Source organism: Phoenix dactylifera, chromosome 13 (assembly GCF_051530095.1).
Source record: "Phoenix dactylifera cultivar Ajwa chromosome 13, Ajwa_hap1_PhDact_Kaust_v1.1, whole genome shotgun sequence".
NCBI lineage: Eukaryota > Viridiplantae > Streptophyta > Magnoliopsida > Arecales > Arecaceae > Phoenix > Phoenix dactylifera.
This window is the reverse complement of record NC_143202.1, coordinates 20484445-20499183: the sequence shown is the minus strand read 5'-3', so window position 1 is coordinate 20499183 and position 14739 is coordinate 20484445. Positions and strand designations below refer to the sequence as shown.

Below are 14739 nucleotides of genomic sequence, written 5' to 3'. Positions count from 1 at the left end.
ACTAAGAGATCGGTTCATAGCAAGTCTTTCAACAAAAATTCAGTCAAATATTATAGGATACAAGTGCATGACAATGAAATTCTCTTGCTGAGTAGTTTAGAGTTTGCAATTAGCAGAAAGTCCACCAGAAAAACACCTCAGTTTCCATTATGGAAGAGGCTGCAAGGACCAAAGCTGACAATGCTTGTGCATAATTTTGCCGCACGAAGCTGGTGCATGAGCGACAGGCTGACTTTCCCTGGTTTCGGGGATATGGGCAGGATGGCACCACTCGCCGGTCTGGAGGGAGATGTGTGCCAAAGTTGTGCAGATGCTTTCGGAGATTAGATGGTCTATTAGGGATGGACGGTCAATCGATGTTTTGGCGGACAGATGGGTGACTAAGCAGCCGATCAGTCATTTGCCGACCCTGGTGGACTCGGCGAGATTGGATGGATAAAGTCTGTGATTTATTTGACCCTGTTGGGGGTCAGTGGAGGGAGGGGCTGATTCGGGAGACATTCGGAGAGCAGCTGGCAGAGTTGATTCTGGCATTACCGGTTCCTTTTTGGGAGGAGTCAGATAGGCTAGTGTGGAGGCCGTCGGGATGGACGTGGGTACGAGCTAGAGATCTTCTTCCCCTATTCAGTAGGGAGTCCAGACGGCAAATAGAGGGAGGATGGATTTGAAGGATGCGGATTCACCCGCGTGTGGCGTTGTTCATCTAGAAGATAGCATGGGGATGCCTATCTACCAGAAGTGTACTAGTTCGGCGAGGAGTGCGGGTCACGCAGTGCTGCATGGTGTGTACAGAGGTAGAGGAGACTATTGATCATGTTCTTGTGCAGTGCCCGAGGGTGAGAGAGATTTGGAGTAGATCTCCGGTCCCCTTGCCCCAGTCGGTGGAGTCGGCTCAGACCCTGATTATTTTATTGAGAGTATCCATGCGGAGCCCCAGATTTTGGGAGGAGGGGATTTTTAGAGCATATCTGGCTTACCATATCTGGTTGGACAGGAATGCTGGCATTTTTGAGGGTAGGAGGATGTCACCGAGGATGGTGGTTGACAGAGCTATATCACAGTCTGGAGAGGTCATTGCAGCCTCTGCGTTATTTACTGGTGAGATGGCTAGGGACATCTGGGGCATTTTACCCACTTTCACAACGCCCAGGTTCGCCCTCGTTTCTTGGGTGCCCCCACCCCTTGGTCATCTCAAAGTGAATTTCGACGGGAGCATGTTGGTGGATGGTGTATTTGGAGGGGTTGGATTTGTGATCAGAGATTCCTGGGGCAGGATGGTGGCAGCAGTGGGTCAGCACATGACGGGACTTACAGTTATTGGGGCAGAGCTTCGAGCTGCATGGGAGGGATTGTCTTTTGCGAAGAGTCCTCGATGCCGAGTGGGTGCTTCTTGAGGGGGATTCTTCTGTGGTGGTTGATCGGATCCGAGGTGTGGATAGATATAAGGATGGTCATCCCCTCATTAGAGAGATTCAGAGACTGACTCAGAAGTTCGGTGGCTTCCAGGTAACCCACGTATTTCAGGAGACGAACAGGGCAGCAAACTGGGTCGCCTCCTTCGTCGCACAGCACTCCGGAGAGTTCCTTTGAACATCTATAGGAGATATTTCTTCAACTCTGTACTCTTTACTTTATCGTGATCTAGCAGAATATACTCATTTTAGAGCTATATAATTTGCCGTTTTGAACCAACACAAAAAAAAAAAAAAGGCTGACTTGAGATCATCAACCTGCAATCTCTGTCTCTCTCAGAGTCTCTCCCACACACAAAAGTAAAGAGAACAAGAAAAATAGATTATGAACCTGCAAGAGGATGGCCTGGTGATTGAGAGTCTTGAGGTTGTACAAAATTTTGCTGCTTCAGTGAAGTGCCAGAATTCAGAAACCTCAGATGCTCGCAGAATGATATTGAGCTCAAAGAGACATCATCAGATTATCCAGACAATCGTAGCCTTTTCTGAGATTATGATGTGCTACATGAAGCCCCTTAAAAAAGGTTAATAGGGTCAATTTCTCTCTCTCTCTCTTCTTTTTTTTTATAATAAAAGCGCACAAATAATGGTCTTGCTTATAATTGCAAAGCTTCATTAGATATCCAATTTACAGTAATAACCATTGCAGTTGACGGCCTAATGGCAACTCATAAAATCCATTTCAAAAAAATTTTGTAGCAATGAACAGTGTAAGGACCGAAAATTGCATTAAGTGTGAGTTTGCATGATCCACGCATGCATCTGAGAGTTTCTTAGCAAACGTAAAAAGATTATATTACTATACCAAATCTAACAACCCAAATGGAAGTAACAAAGAAAAGCTTTCATCGTAAGAAGCATTGCAGGGATAATTACATTCATCACAAAATACACAAATCATCCAGGTCCTATGTCAGATGTCGCAACGTAACAGAAATGTTATTTATAAACCTAACTGCATGCTACAAAGATCATTCCGAATCCACAAAAAACTCAGCAACAGAGGCAGGAACCGAGTTATAACAGGATGGCAAAGTTCAATGGGTTTTTCTACTGCCAAGAAAAGGGAAGAGCTTGAGAGGTTGAGGGCCCTTCTCCCCCAACATGAAATATACTCTGGCAGTGAAGTTCAGCCTCACCAGCATCAGAAACCAAAACAGTACCTATGTGCTCATCCTCGATCCCTGAACAAGAGAAGCCCGCCGGTGAAACACTGCTTGAAGCTTGGGAACCAGAGTACCGTCCGAGGCCACTGGACTGAATAGTTGAAACCAAAGGCTGACCCATTGGTATCCTATCATCTGAAACCATTTGGCCCACATTGATACCTGAAGCTTGAGTTGGTGATGACAGAAGAGAGAGAGCACAATCAGAGTCAAGAACTTGGGTTAATCCATCAGAGAAGAATTTATTGCCGCAACTTTCAGCCAAAGAACTGGTTCTGAGCAGTGGTTGACAAACAGAAGGCTTCAGCGTCGCTCTACTGCCGAAGGCAGCATCAGTGTCCTGCAAGAAGGGGAACTGCTTCCCTTCTCTGAAGCTGCAGGAAAACGAGCCGACATGGTGCTGCCTATCCATGAAATGCAGGGGAGGGTGATGGGCATACAGTGCATCTTCCTCAGATTTAGCAATCCCAGCCCAGGTGGTCTCTGGTGTAGCAGCCGGGAATATTTGTGGATATGTTGAGAGCCTGGTCCCTGCAAACAAGTAGAGAGTTTAGGCTTAAAGAAACTAATACGTATCCCACAATACCATTGCGAAATTAGGCAGAGGAAAGGATTTGTGGACAAAATAGCATGTTTTAGTGATGTAAGAACCCGTAGAGTTTGTTTACAATCTAGTATGGTTACTTGTCATGTGTCCCTCTTTCGTATATAGCATGTTGAAGCTATATGATTCGCATATTTAGGCACTGGTGGCACCAAGTGTAAAATTCAACACTCCTGAAATTTGCAAGGTGACCACATTTTGATTTGTGAGCATGTTTTGAGTCTTGTAAACATGCAACAATGGCTCCAGATCTAAAGATATTTGAAAGTGCTTATTTCAAATGGAATCAAATTGTTGATGCACAGGAAGTACAAGAAGAAGCACATGAAATCTATAAAATATAACTCATAAACGAAGATCAGCTCAAAAACATATCATAGATAGTTCACTGCCACAAAAAAAGAAAGAAAAAGAATATCCACCAAAATATGAATCTATATGCATAACTAGATTCCTGGGGTTTGGTATGTTTTGTGTTCTAAGACATGTTCTAGTATAGGTCAGAACCTAGAGGCTAAACAAGAATAAGTTAACAGATTCTTGAATTTGTATGCATGGGATTCTATAATTCTTTCTGCTAAAATGGATTCTTAAGTTAGATGGATCCAACAAGTATCAGCATTAGTTTGGTGTTGATGCAAGTAAATAACATACATCAATTTGGTAAATCAGAGTAAATGTGGGGAAATGAAGGTAAGGATTCTTAAATTTTTTGTGATTAAATCCAGAGTCATATAATCCCTTCCTATGTGGATTATTTATTTAGATAAATTCTACACGTGTTGGTAGCAGACTGGGAGTAGAAGCATCCAACATTAGCAACTCAGGTAGTAGAGAGATCCAGATGACATCTGATTCTGAATCAAAAGAGGGATGCCGAATCATGAAAAGAGAAGATGGCTTGATTCCTTACCATGGTGGTTTGAGAACACGCTCCCAGAATTTATAGATTCTGGCTGAGGCTTCCTTCGGCGTCTGTTGTGTCCATCAAGGCGTTTCCTACAGCTTCGTTTTACCTCATCAAACTCCGCCAACAAGTGAAATCTGTGGGAACACAAATTCATGCTATAAGCGCATTAAATTTCTTGACAATAAAAGAAAAAATCCAACAAACATGAGTCGACTTTGGCAGAATATCAAGCATGCAAGTCCAAGGAAGGAGTTATCTGCTTTTGAACATGTCGGAGGAGCTACTCTTTGACAATGTGTTCCCAGAGACAAGTTCTACTTGGAAAATGAATACCAAGAAGAGCTTCCTTGGCTCTCTTTCATGAAGTATGATGCATACAGACAAGGGCTACCAACATCAAACAAGTTATCAGCTTTTATATCTTCTGTAAGTATAAAGTGATCATAAATGAGTCTACACTTACAAATTTGTTCAAGACTAGCATTCAGCAAGATGGCGTCAGAATCACAATAAAATATAAAGTTTTAGAAGTACACTTTCTTTATAGAAAAGGTGAACATTTTAAATAGGAGTCAAGCCATCATGCAGATAATTCAAAACTAGATTACTGGATTAACTTAATGATTATTCATGAGAATATTTAATATAGTATTAGTATAATAACTATGAAAATTTGTGCCTTCATGAAAAAATATTTCTTTACTATTGGCACAATACTTGCTTTTGACCTCACATCACATCACATGACACACACACACACACACAGAGCAAGTAATAAAAAATAACTTTGTGAATTTGTAACTACCTAATGCTCAGTATATGTGACCTTCAACAGTGAGAACGAGATCAACTCCAAACCAAGAAAAGAAACAGAAGGAAATGTATAACAATTCATATGTACACTTTTGATCATGGTACTCTCCCAGTATCACAAATTCTGTGGTCCCCCGGACATATGCTAACACATATTCACCAGAGAAGATGGCCAGGAACATACATTTAGTCAATAAAATGCATCAGAACTTACTGTGTAAAACCATAGCCAATAATCTTTCTGATTGCATGCAAGTGCTGGATTTTAAGGGAAGTGCTCTGTCAAGAAGGTGATTCTGAAAACTACTATTCCCTAAATTCTCCAGTGAAACTGGTAATAACGTATGGGCTACCAACTGATGTAGTTTCGAATCCTGCTGCTACATCTTCAAAATTCATTTGTCTATTGATATGGTTATAGGTTCTGCGGTATTCCATCGTAAAAAAATACATAGTTGAAAGAATTTTATTAAAAGAATGGACTTAGTACCATCAAATATTGGCACAAACCCATTACTTTTCGTTCTCTGCTAGATCGAAATCCATTTTACGACAACTCTATAAACTGTTGCAAGAATTGACAAAACACTACTTCAGATTCTTGTCCTTATCATAGAATGAAAGCTTATTCATTTTTTTAACCCTAAGAAGCCCATTTTACATAAATTATTTGATACTCCAAAAAATAGGAATGATGCAATATGTTCAGCTCGCTGACGGATTATCTTTGTTTACTAGCTTTGTATTTCAAGAAAGTTGTCAAGTCTACAATTAGAAAAATAATAAGCCAAAATAGACAATGGCAAACTGAAACACAATCATGGTCAGAGGTTGCAACATGCTAAGGAAACATGCTGTCAGTCACCTAATTTCAGCTGAGTCATGAACCTTTAAGTATTCATTATGCCTTTGGTACAAGATATACAACCTTCTACATTGCACAATGGATATCATAAGCTTATACAACCCAGAGCTCTTGAAATGGATATCATAAGCTTACCCAAATAACATCCTCTAACTAGCCATTTTGGATGAGGTCTTGGGTCGTTTCAAATCATATCAGAGCAAACCCAGTCCATGGCCCATGTAGACTTGGGGACACTACAGCATAGGCCTATTTGGCCTGACCACTAGCTGATTGTGATGTTTATGATTGGATTTGAATAGATTTAGATCCTTAATTTGGCAAGGACGTTAGGACTTAAACAAAAGGATTATATGAGGAACCATGTGGATGTGTTTTTAGTCTCATATCAGTTGCTTCGATCTATTCCTTCTACCAACCATCCGACTTCATAGGCCTTGTATTGTGGTTGATCACGACTAAATCTTGATTTTTCGGACTACTAATCAACATTGTGGCCAAATTCTGCCTCTTTAGCCTCTACCTCTACACTCAAGTGGGATTTATCATAGCCGAACTCTATCCAGCCCAGCAAGGGTCGCATGACTTTTAACTGCTTTTACTCTATCTAACTTGTCCATGTGACGCTTACTCACGGACCCCAGCTAAGTTGTTGAGATAGGGTGTAAACATATAGTTATTTTTCCTATACCCTATATAAATTATTTTCTTAATATGGATTCTTCAATGGAAAAAAGCAATCTATGGAAATCACTAATGAATAAACAAAGCTTGGACTTTTCTCTCCTGGCTTGAAGTCCTTAACCATATGAACAAGTCTTAAAATGCCAAAAATGAAAATTAAAGGTGCATGTTGAACATAAGAGGAAGGAATTGGATCATGTTTGGTTGTCTATAAGTGGGCACCCAGTCTCCTGGAATAGGCAAGAAGTTACTTTGAGCATTTGGTTGTCATTAATGACTTAAAAAAGTGCCCACAATGATAGATATTGGACTTGGGAGTGCTTGAAGTTACTTCAACTGGTAGCAAATCACTTTGGCAAAGTGGATTCCCACTCAGCCCACTTACAACAAACCAAACAGACCCTAGATCCACACTGTTATAGCGTAGATATTGGATGGATGTGAAAGAGATGCAATGAGATGGCTAAAATCCCACTTGATGGGTTGGAATTTCTTTGAGTTTGTATTGAATATATATAGCAGGTACAAGAGTGATTATAGGAGAGAAATAAGAAAAAATTACAGCAGCAATTCAAATTCAAAATTTGAATTTGTATTTGAATAGAGAGAAAGTAGGAAAAAAATAATAAGAAGATTACAACAATAATTGAATTCAAAAATTGAATTTGAATGGAGAGAATTTAAGGTATGTTATTATCCCCCTCAAGCTGAGCATTCGATTGAATGTGAAGCTTGGACAGTAAAAACTGAACGCGATTGGAGTGAAGACCTTGGGTGAAGATGTCAGCGACTTGGTCTGCAGAAGAGATGAATTTGACATCCAAAAGCTTAGGACCTACCAATTCTCAAACATAGTGATAGTCGATCTCGATATATTTAGTTCTTGCATGGAAAATTGGATTGAAGGTGAGATAGATGGAAACAATGTTGTCACACCATATTAAAGGAACAAAATGGAGAGGAATATGCAATTTACTCATGAGAGAACATAACCATTGTAGTTCAGCAGCAGTTTGGGCAAGGCATCAATACTCCGCTTTAGTAGATGATCGAGCAACTGTTGTTTGCTTTTTAGCACTCCAAAAAATAGAGTTAGGTTTGAGAAAAACACAAAAACTACTTGTAGAGCATCTATCAATAGGGTTGCCGGCCCATCCAAGTAAGCTACGAGATTTGATGGGCTTGGCCGTAACTAAAGCCCAAAAGTGATGGTGCTTTTGAGAAATCAAAGTATGCATTTGACTGCTACCATATGAGCCTCCGTTGGATGTTGTAAAAATTGATAGACCTGATTGACTGAGAAAGCAATGTCTGATCGTGTTAAGATTACATAATGGAGGGCTCCAACAATAGTCCGATAAAATGAAGGATCATCAAGAGGAGGGCCATCCATGTGGCCTAGCTTTTCAATAGAGCAAGGACTTGAACATGGTTTGCATCCAAGCATGTTGGTGTGTTGTAACAAGTCCAGGATGTATTTGGATTGATATAGAAAAATTCTATCACTCGACCGATCCACTTGGATGCCAAGAAAATATGACAATGAGCCCATATCCTTCATCTTAAATGAATTAGCAAGTTCAGCAATGAGCTTGCGAACAACAATATTATTATTGCCAGTGAGAATGATATTATCAACGTAAAAAAAAGATATAATGTAATGTTGTCATAATTATATATAAATAGTGAAGGATATGATTGTGAAATAATGAACCCCAACTCCACAAGTTTTGAGCCAAACTTTCGGTACCAAGCACGAGGAGCTTGCCCGAGTCCGTAAATTGATTTGCGCATCTAACAAACATGAGTGGGTTTTGATGGATCAATATAACTAGGAGGTTGAGACATAAATACTATTTCTTGAAGGTCACCATGTAAAAAGGCACACTCTACATCAAGTTGATAAACTGGCCAATTATGAGTCAAAGCTATTGTGAGAATAATGCTGATTGTAGTATACTAAACCACAGAACTAAATGCCTCTATAAAATCAACTCCAGGTTGTTGGTGAAAGCCTTTGGCAACCAAGAGAGCTTTGTATTTGTTGATGGATCCATCTGAGTTGCGTTTAAGTTGAAACACCCACTTGCAGCCGACAACGTTCATGTTGGGCTGAAAAGGAACAAGAGTCCATGTTTGCTGATTCTAAACAGATGTAAATTCAAGATTCATAGCACATCTCCACTCCGGACTTTTTAAGGCTCGTGTATAACATGTTGGTTTAATAGGATAAGACATAGTAAGGGCAATTGAGAGAGGGTGGCCTGTATTGTATACTATTTTGCACTTGGAGAAACCAGATTGAGATCGAGTGGTCATGTGATGGGTGCGTTATAGTGCATTTATTGGTTGGTATGGAAGGGAAGTTTGTTCTTGGGGGTGGAGGTGGTGGTAGAGAAAATTCGAGGAAGGGAAGGTGAGAGGTATTCTTGTATTGAAGTGGTTGGATGAATCCAATTGGGATGCTTGTATTGTCATGTGGTGTAGTGGTTGAATTGGATGCTGTTGCCATGAAAGAATCCTGAGATTGGCATACTGTACCTATAGAGTGATCTAAGAATGTATAGTTATTAGTAATCCAAATAGTGTCGATAGGAGTAGGGAGCTAAGGTAACCACATAGAAAGGGAGTCAAGAGCAGAAGTGGGATTGTGAGAGGCTGACTGAGATGGTGATATGGTTGAAAAGGGAAGACATGGTCATAAAAGGTGACATGACGTGATATATATATATTTTTTCTTTTACTAAATCAAGGCATCTATATCCTTTGTGAATAGTGCTATATCTTAAGAAACAACATTTAGCGGATTGATATTCTAGTTTATTAGACTTGTATGGTCGAAGCCCAAAAAAACAAAAATAATAGGCATTTGATTTATTAAATATACATTATCCAAATATATAAAGGGACATGACACCCAAAGGTCTAGTTATTGTCTTCCTCCTAGGCTTATGATTACACCTCTTTATACCTCTCTCTAATTGTTGCTACCCGATTTACAATCAACATCTACTAAAGAGATGCTGGTCTAACCAAATAGTCTTAGGGTTTTCTTAAGCTTTCATTTTGTTTATGCAATCATTATTCCCATCAAGAGTTAAAACAGTATGGGAGGATTCTAAGTTTCCTAAATGACAAAAGGCTACGGTTAAGGTGCATTTTGTTCTTCGATGTACTAAGGCATGAGAGCTTGCCTTCTCCAATTACTATTCATAGGAAGTATTTTTTATTTGTTGATGGTTCAGTTATGCAACACAAAGCTCAGATGGTGGTGAGATATTTTACTTAAGGGCATGGCATAGGTTATTAAAAAGGTTAATAATGGTAAACAAGATTTTTATTCAAATACTAAATATTATGGTTGTGTCTATTCAGTAGTCCCTCTTCTAGATGAAATGAAAAGCCTCTTTCACAAGGATCTATATGTGATCTACATGCCCTAGCCTTTGTTATTCTCTAAAGATTTGAAAATTGATTCTGATCAGGACCATCTCCTTCTCAATGCCTTCTAATTAGAGCAAGAATTTTAAATTTTTATTACGAACCTAATCTTGTAGTAGAATATGAGTTTACCCTGCAAATCCCACCTTTCCTTCACAACTTTTGAAGAAAAGAGAGAAGAATGGCATCCTGTGGCCTACTTTCTTTATGGTCAAAGGACGACCCAAACCACAATGACTTCAATTCATGGTGGTTTAGGCCGTTTCGCACCAGTTCCTGAATTAAAAGGCTAAACCAACCTGGTTTTGCACCATATCAGGTCGGTATGCCCCAAACTGGGCGGTTCGAGTTGGTTTGGTAGAGCATAATTTGAACACGTTTTTTAAAAAAATTTTGCGTGTTCATCGCACTGTAGCTATGAGATTTGTATTAAAAAAAAAAAAAAAAAACCTGATTGGGATGTAGCAACCAATATAAGCAAAATTCGATTTTATTCATGAAACTCTCCTTTGTTAGTAGGAAGGTGCAACCACACCTGTTTCATTTACTAGGTGCAAGGGAAACGAGCCATTGGTCCTAGAGAAGCTGGATTAAGAGAGGAAGTACTTTACACAAGCTTGCAAGACTATCATAATGGAAAAACAAGGGAATGTTGGTCAAAGTATAGGTAAAAAAAAAGGACAGTTTTTTTTTTTTTTTTGTTCGGGAGGTGGGAGGTTGGGGGGTTGGATATTTGGTCGATTCTACCCATAGATGTCAGCTAAAAGGGAGTAAATATTTCTTGCTAAACAATCCTATGTTTCAGCAAATATTTTGGTAACAGAACACACCTCATCAGCGTCAAGTGTCATGAAGTGGCAATGGCATTATGACTTCACTACTTCAAACATTGATTTGCTAGTGCACACACATCCAATGTCTAATCTCCAACAAAAATGAAGTAGAAAATTTATGAGGTTCAGATAAGGAAAAAGATACAAAACCAAAATGCAATGTGCTAGAGATAGGGACCAAATCAAGGTAAGATGGTTATAGAAATTGATGGAAAACAAGTTGGGCAAAAATAGTGTGACGAAGGATATGGCTTTGAAAACTGGGATCCACAAATCTGATCCTGTATAGCTGGCTTAAGGCTAGTCAGTTATGTTTTGTAATATTATGGAGGGTGAACAAGAGAGGACGAGATAGCAAATATTAGTGCAAAATTCATGTTTCTCTAAAAGGTGAAGCAGTTTGCATTGAGGAAAAAACATGACTAAACTAATTTTCAAGAAGATGTCCAAGATGAAGATCCTGTTAGATTTGAAGAAGAATGGAAAATTAATTGATGAGAAAACAAATAAAAATATGTAATATGAAAGGGGTAAATTAAACTTCTCTCTCATCATAATTGGAGAAGAAAGATTACTGAAAATCCAATAACCTTCTGTCATTTTGTTGAGAAGAGCCAAATAGCAGATAGCACAAGATGCAGAGAATACAGCATGAAGACTCAGGAAGACAGCACTGCATTTGGAAGGGAATGCAAATAAAAAAGTAAAGGAATATATGTTCTACAAATTAGAAAATAGATGTACATACACGCAAATAAAAGGCAAGTTCACTGCATCCTATGAATCACAACATAGAGATACAAGGGAAAGACAAATTTCATTCTTCTGAGGCAGATAGAACAACCTGACCACAAGCAAGAAAAGATAAAAGAAAAGAAGATCTAATGGAGATATGTTGTTGAATAAAGAGCTGGAATTTAGGTTCACAAAAGAACAAACAAACAGCAGGAAACAAACTAAAGGAAAGACTAGAAAAGAGGGGACAAGGGAAAGGACAGGACTGTTAAATTTTTGACCCACGAAGGGACCAGTTACTATTGTTAAGCATTGGGCGAATATTTCTTACAGCTAATTTACATAAACAGTAGTTATCAAGGTGGGGCCATAAAGCCTTCCACTTTGCAACAAGTAAACAACAGATCCGCAAAATAATTGAGAATAACTAGAGATCATTAGCAGAAACAAAAGATTGAGGCACTAGAAGCCTAGCTGTTCCTCAGTTATGAATTCCTCAAATTGGCTCGTCAAAATAAATGTTCAGGCATTTTTTTTGAGTGTAAAAATTAATGTTCATATAAACTGCAGACAAATCACCAGTAAGTTTTTTACCGGCATGATTACATACTGAAACCAAAATTGCATATGATATGACTCAAATAGCCTAAATAATTTTAGAAGAAAACTTAATCGAGTAGAGTTGCTAAAGATACAGATTACAGACTCAAATATAGCAAAATTAAAGATTCTAGTGTTCTAGAGATATTTGCAATTTTCAAAAGCAAAGGACCTCCAACACTTATTTCATTCATCAAACAAAAGTATCGAACTCAGATCGCCAGCGAACAATTTCATACTTAAATATTGCATTACAGATCATGGTGACCTGATTAACAAAAAAAAAAAGAAGGGAAGAAGTAACTCAAGAAGGCTTATGCCTGGTTAAATAGCATAGAAAGCCAAATTACAAATGCCATAAAGAATTAAAGATTTGAGAGAATAACAGAAAGCAAGAACATTTTCACCAGTTTGGTTATTTTGACAAGCTAAGACTAGCAAAAGAGATAGCTGCAGTAAATTACGAGACAATCCCAAAGTGCAACAGCTCACAGAACTACTTTTTCCTGTCTGAAGTACTAGCAAGATTCTATTAAAGCATAATAAAGCTAGAAAAATAATGATCAATGCCTCTCAGAAATGAATGGAATTACGTACAAATAGAGAACTAGCAATTTACCATTCAATTGAGTCCTGTTGCATTACCTGCTGCACTGCTGGCAGAAGCGCTGCTCTTGACCGCCTACCATCACCATTGGAGTCTTGGAGTGGACCTCGCAGACCTTGTGGCGCCTATGATAGTCCCTGCAATTACTAAGATCAGCTTTGCATCCATCAACCAAGCACGACACATTCTGCATAGCGCTGCTTGGAGCTCGAGCCCTTTTAGATGAACTGGAGGACGACGACGCCAATGTCGACACCCTGGGTTGCTCTTTCCACCTTTCTGATGGCCTGAATTCCCCCAATCCCCCAAGTTTCAGATCAACTGAACATTCTACTCCACCACTCTGGCTTCCTAGGCCACCACTCAGCCCCACTACTGAGCCTATGTTTGGTTCAGCATGTTGCGCCAGTTCTGAAAAATCCCAAGAAGAAATCTTGGAATCCCACTCCATCAAAGCAAATCCTTCTCAATTCTTTTGACACTCTCCTTGTTCTCTCTCTCTCTCTCTCTCTCTCACAGACACACACACATACAGTTTTCTTTCTTATACTTACCTTACTTTCTATCACCTTCTCTCTACTATTTATCTCCTCTTACACCCACCCACACCTCTGAGGTTTGAACCAATCCTAACTACTACCCTCGCTAGCCCTCACTAAAGCATCACATGCAACAGCTACCAAAACACCTCCCACTAAGAAAATCTCCAAAAGAAGTAAACAAGAGAATCACAACCACTAAAGCAAACCATAATCCAGAGACCTGGGCTTAACAACAAAAATTAAAGAAGTTGAAAACAAGAGCAACTGCTCCCCAGTTCAAGACCCCTTTTTTTTTTATGAGATTTATGCAATGCCTACGAAGAAAGGAAGATGACGATACTGAAAAATAAAACTAGGATAGGACTTGCAAATCCAACAGTCCATTTCAAAGAAACCTCATCCTGGTAACTTGCAAAAGTGCAAACAAAGAAATCGAATACATACTATATCAACTGCCCAGATCAAAAAGATGCCATCTTGACACAATCTTCAAGCGGTCAAGCAGCAGAAAAGTCTTGGAAAAGTAAAAGAAACAGAAAACAGGGGATGAAGGAGGAAGAGGTGAAACCAGGCCAAAAAGGTTATGAACTGAAAACTAGTTCGCACTCACAGACGACTGCAGCACCGGAAGACGAGCAGAGGACTGATCCGGAGCTTTCCAACCATTCAATTACAAACATGGATTCCATTAGAGAACATTAAATGTGAAGGGGAAAAAGTAGGACAATGCGTGCAGGTTAAGAGCATTTTCACCTTAGCACCATGACATACATTGGTTTATAGACACAGGGATGGAGATAGACATAGAGAGACTTGAGCTAGAATTATTGCAAGAATGAAGTTGGATAATGTATCAGAACTTTTTGTGTGAGAGACAGAGAGAGAGAGAGGAGAGGAGAGGAGAGTTTTGGGATTGAGGATGTGAGATCTAGTACTGCAACTCCAATGAGTGAGCTATAGCTCAGTTCTGTGGCTCTTCCTTGGGCTCACTTCAACTGTGATGAGGAATGGGAAGAGAAACTTGGAAGGGAGGAGGGTGGGAGAGATGGATGGCAAGGAAAGAGACAGGGTGTGGTTGCTTTCAACTTTACAAGTGAGGAAGAAGTACAAAGCAGGAGGGAGAGGTGGAAGGCTCAGGCAGGCAGGCAGGCAGGCAGGCTTGTGAGAGGATATGCTTCACCTTTGCTGGCATGTTACTCTCTCTCTCTCTCTCTCTCCCTCTCTCTCTTATTGGGTTTTTTTTTTTTTTAAGTTTTAATGCTAATTGCTTTAGAAACTACTCGAGTGCTTATAGATTTTTGACTGCTAGTCAAACATCCCTATCTAATTCGAACCCAAAATACCGCCCATGTGCCACATGCAGCGTGGGGAAATTTTTTATTATTTAAGATATCAGCCATTGTAATATAACAACCATTAATGGATTTAGATATAATGGTAATTATTTAGGTATTATCTCATTCTAAT

General features: G+C 39.4%; 1 protein-coding gene across 1 annotated transcript; it reads right to left on the bottom strand.

Moving 5' to 3' along the window:
• Positions 1-2295: 2295 nt before the first annotated feature.
• LOC103715860 (squamosa promoter-binding-like protein 16) lies at positions 2296-14534 on the bottom strand. Its single transcript, XM_008803626.6, has 3 exons — positions 12769-14534; positions 4156-4286; positions 2296-3169 (listed from the first exon to the last, which is right to left on the bottom strand). Exons 1-3 carry the CDS (start codon positions 13179-13181, stop codon positions 2523-2525), a joined length of 1191 nt encoding a protein of 396 aa, XP_008801848.4. The 5' UTR covers positions 13182-14534; the 3' UTR covers positions 2296-2522.
• Between the last annotated feature and the right edge of the window lie 205 nt (positions 14535-14739).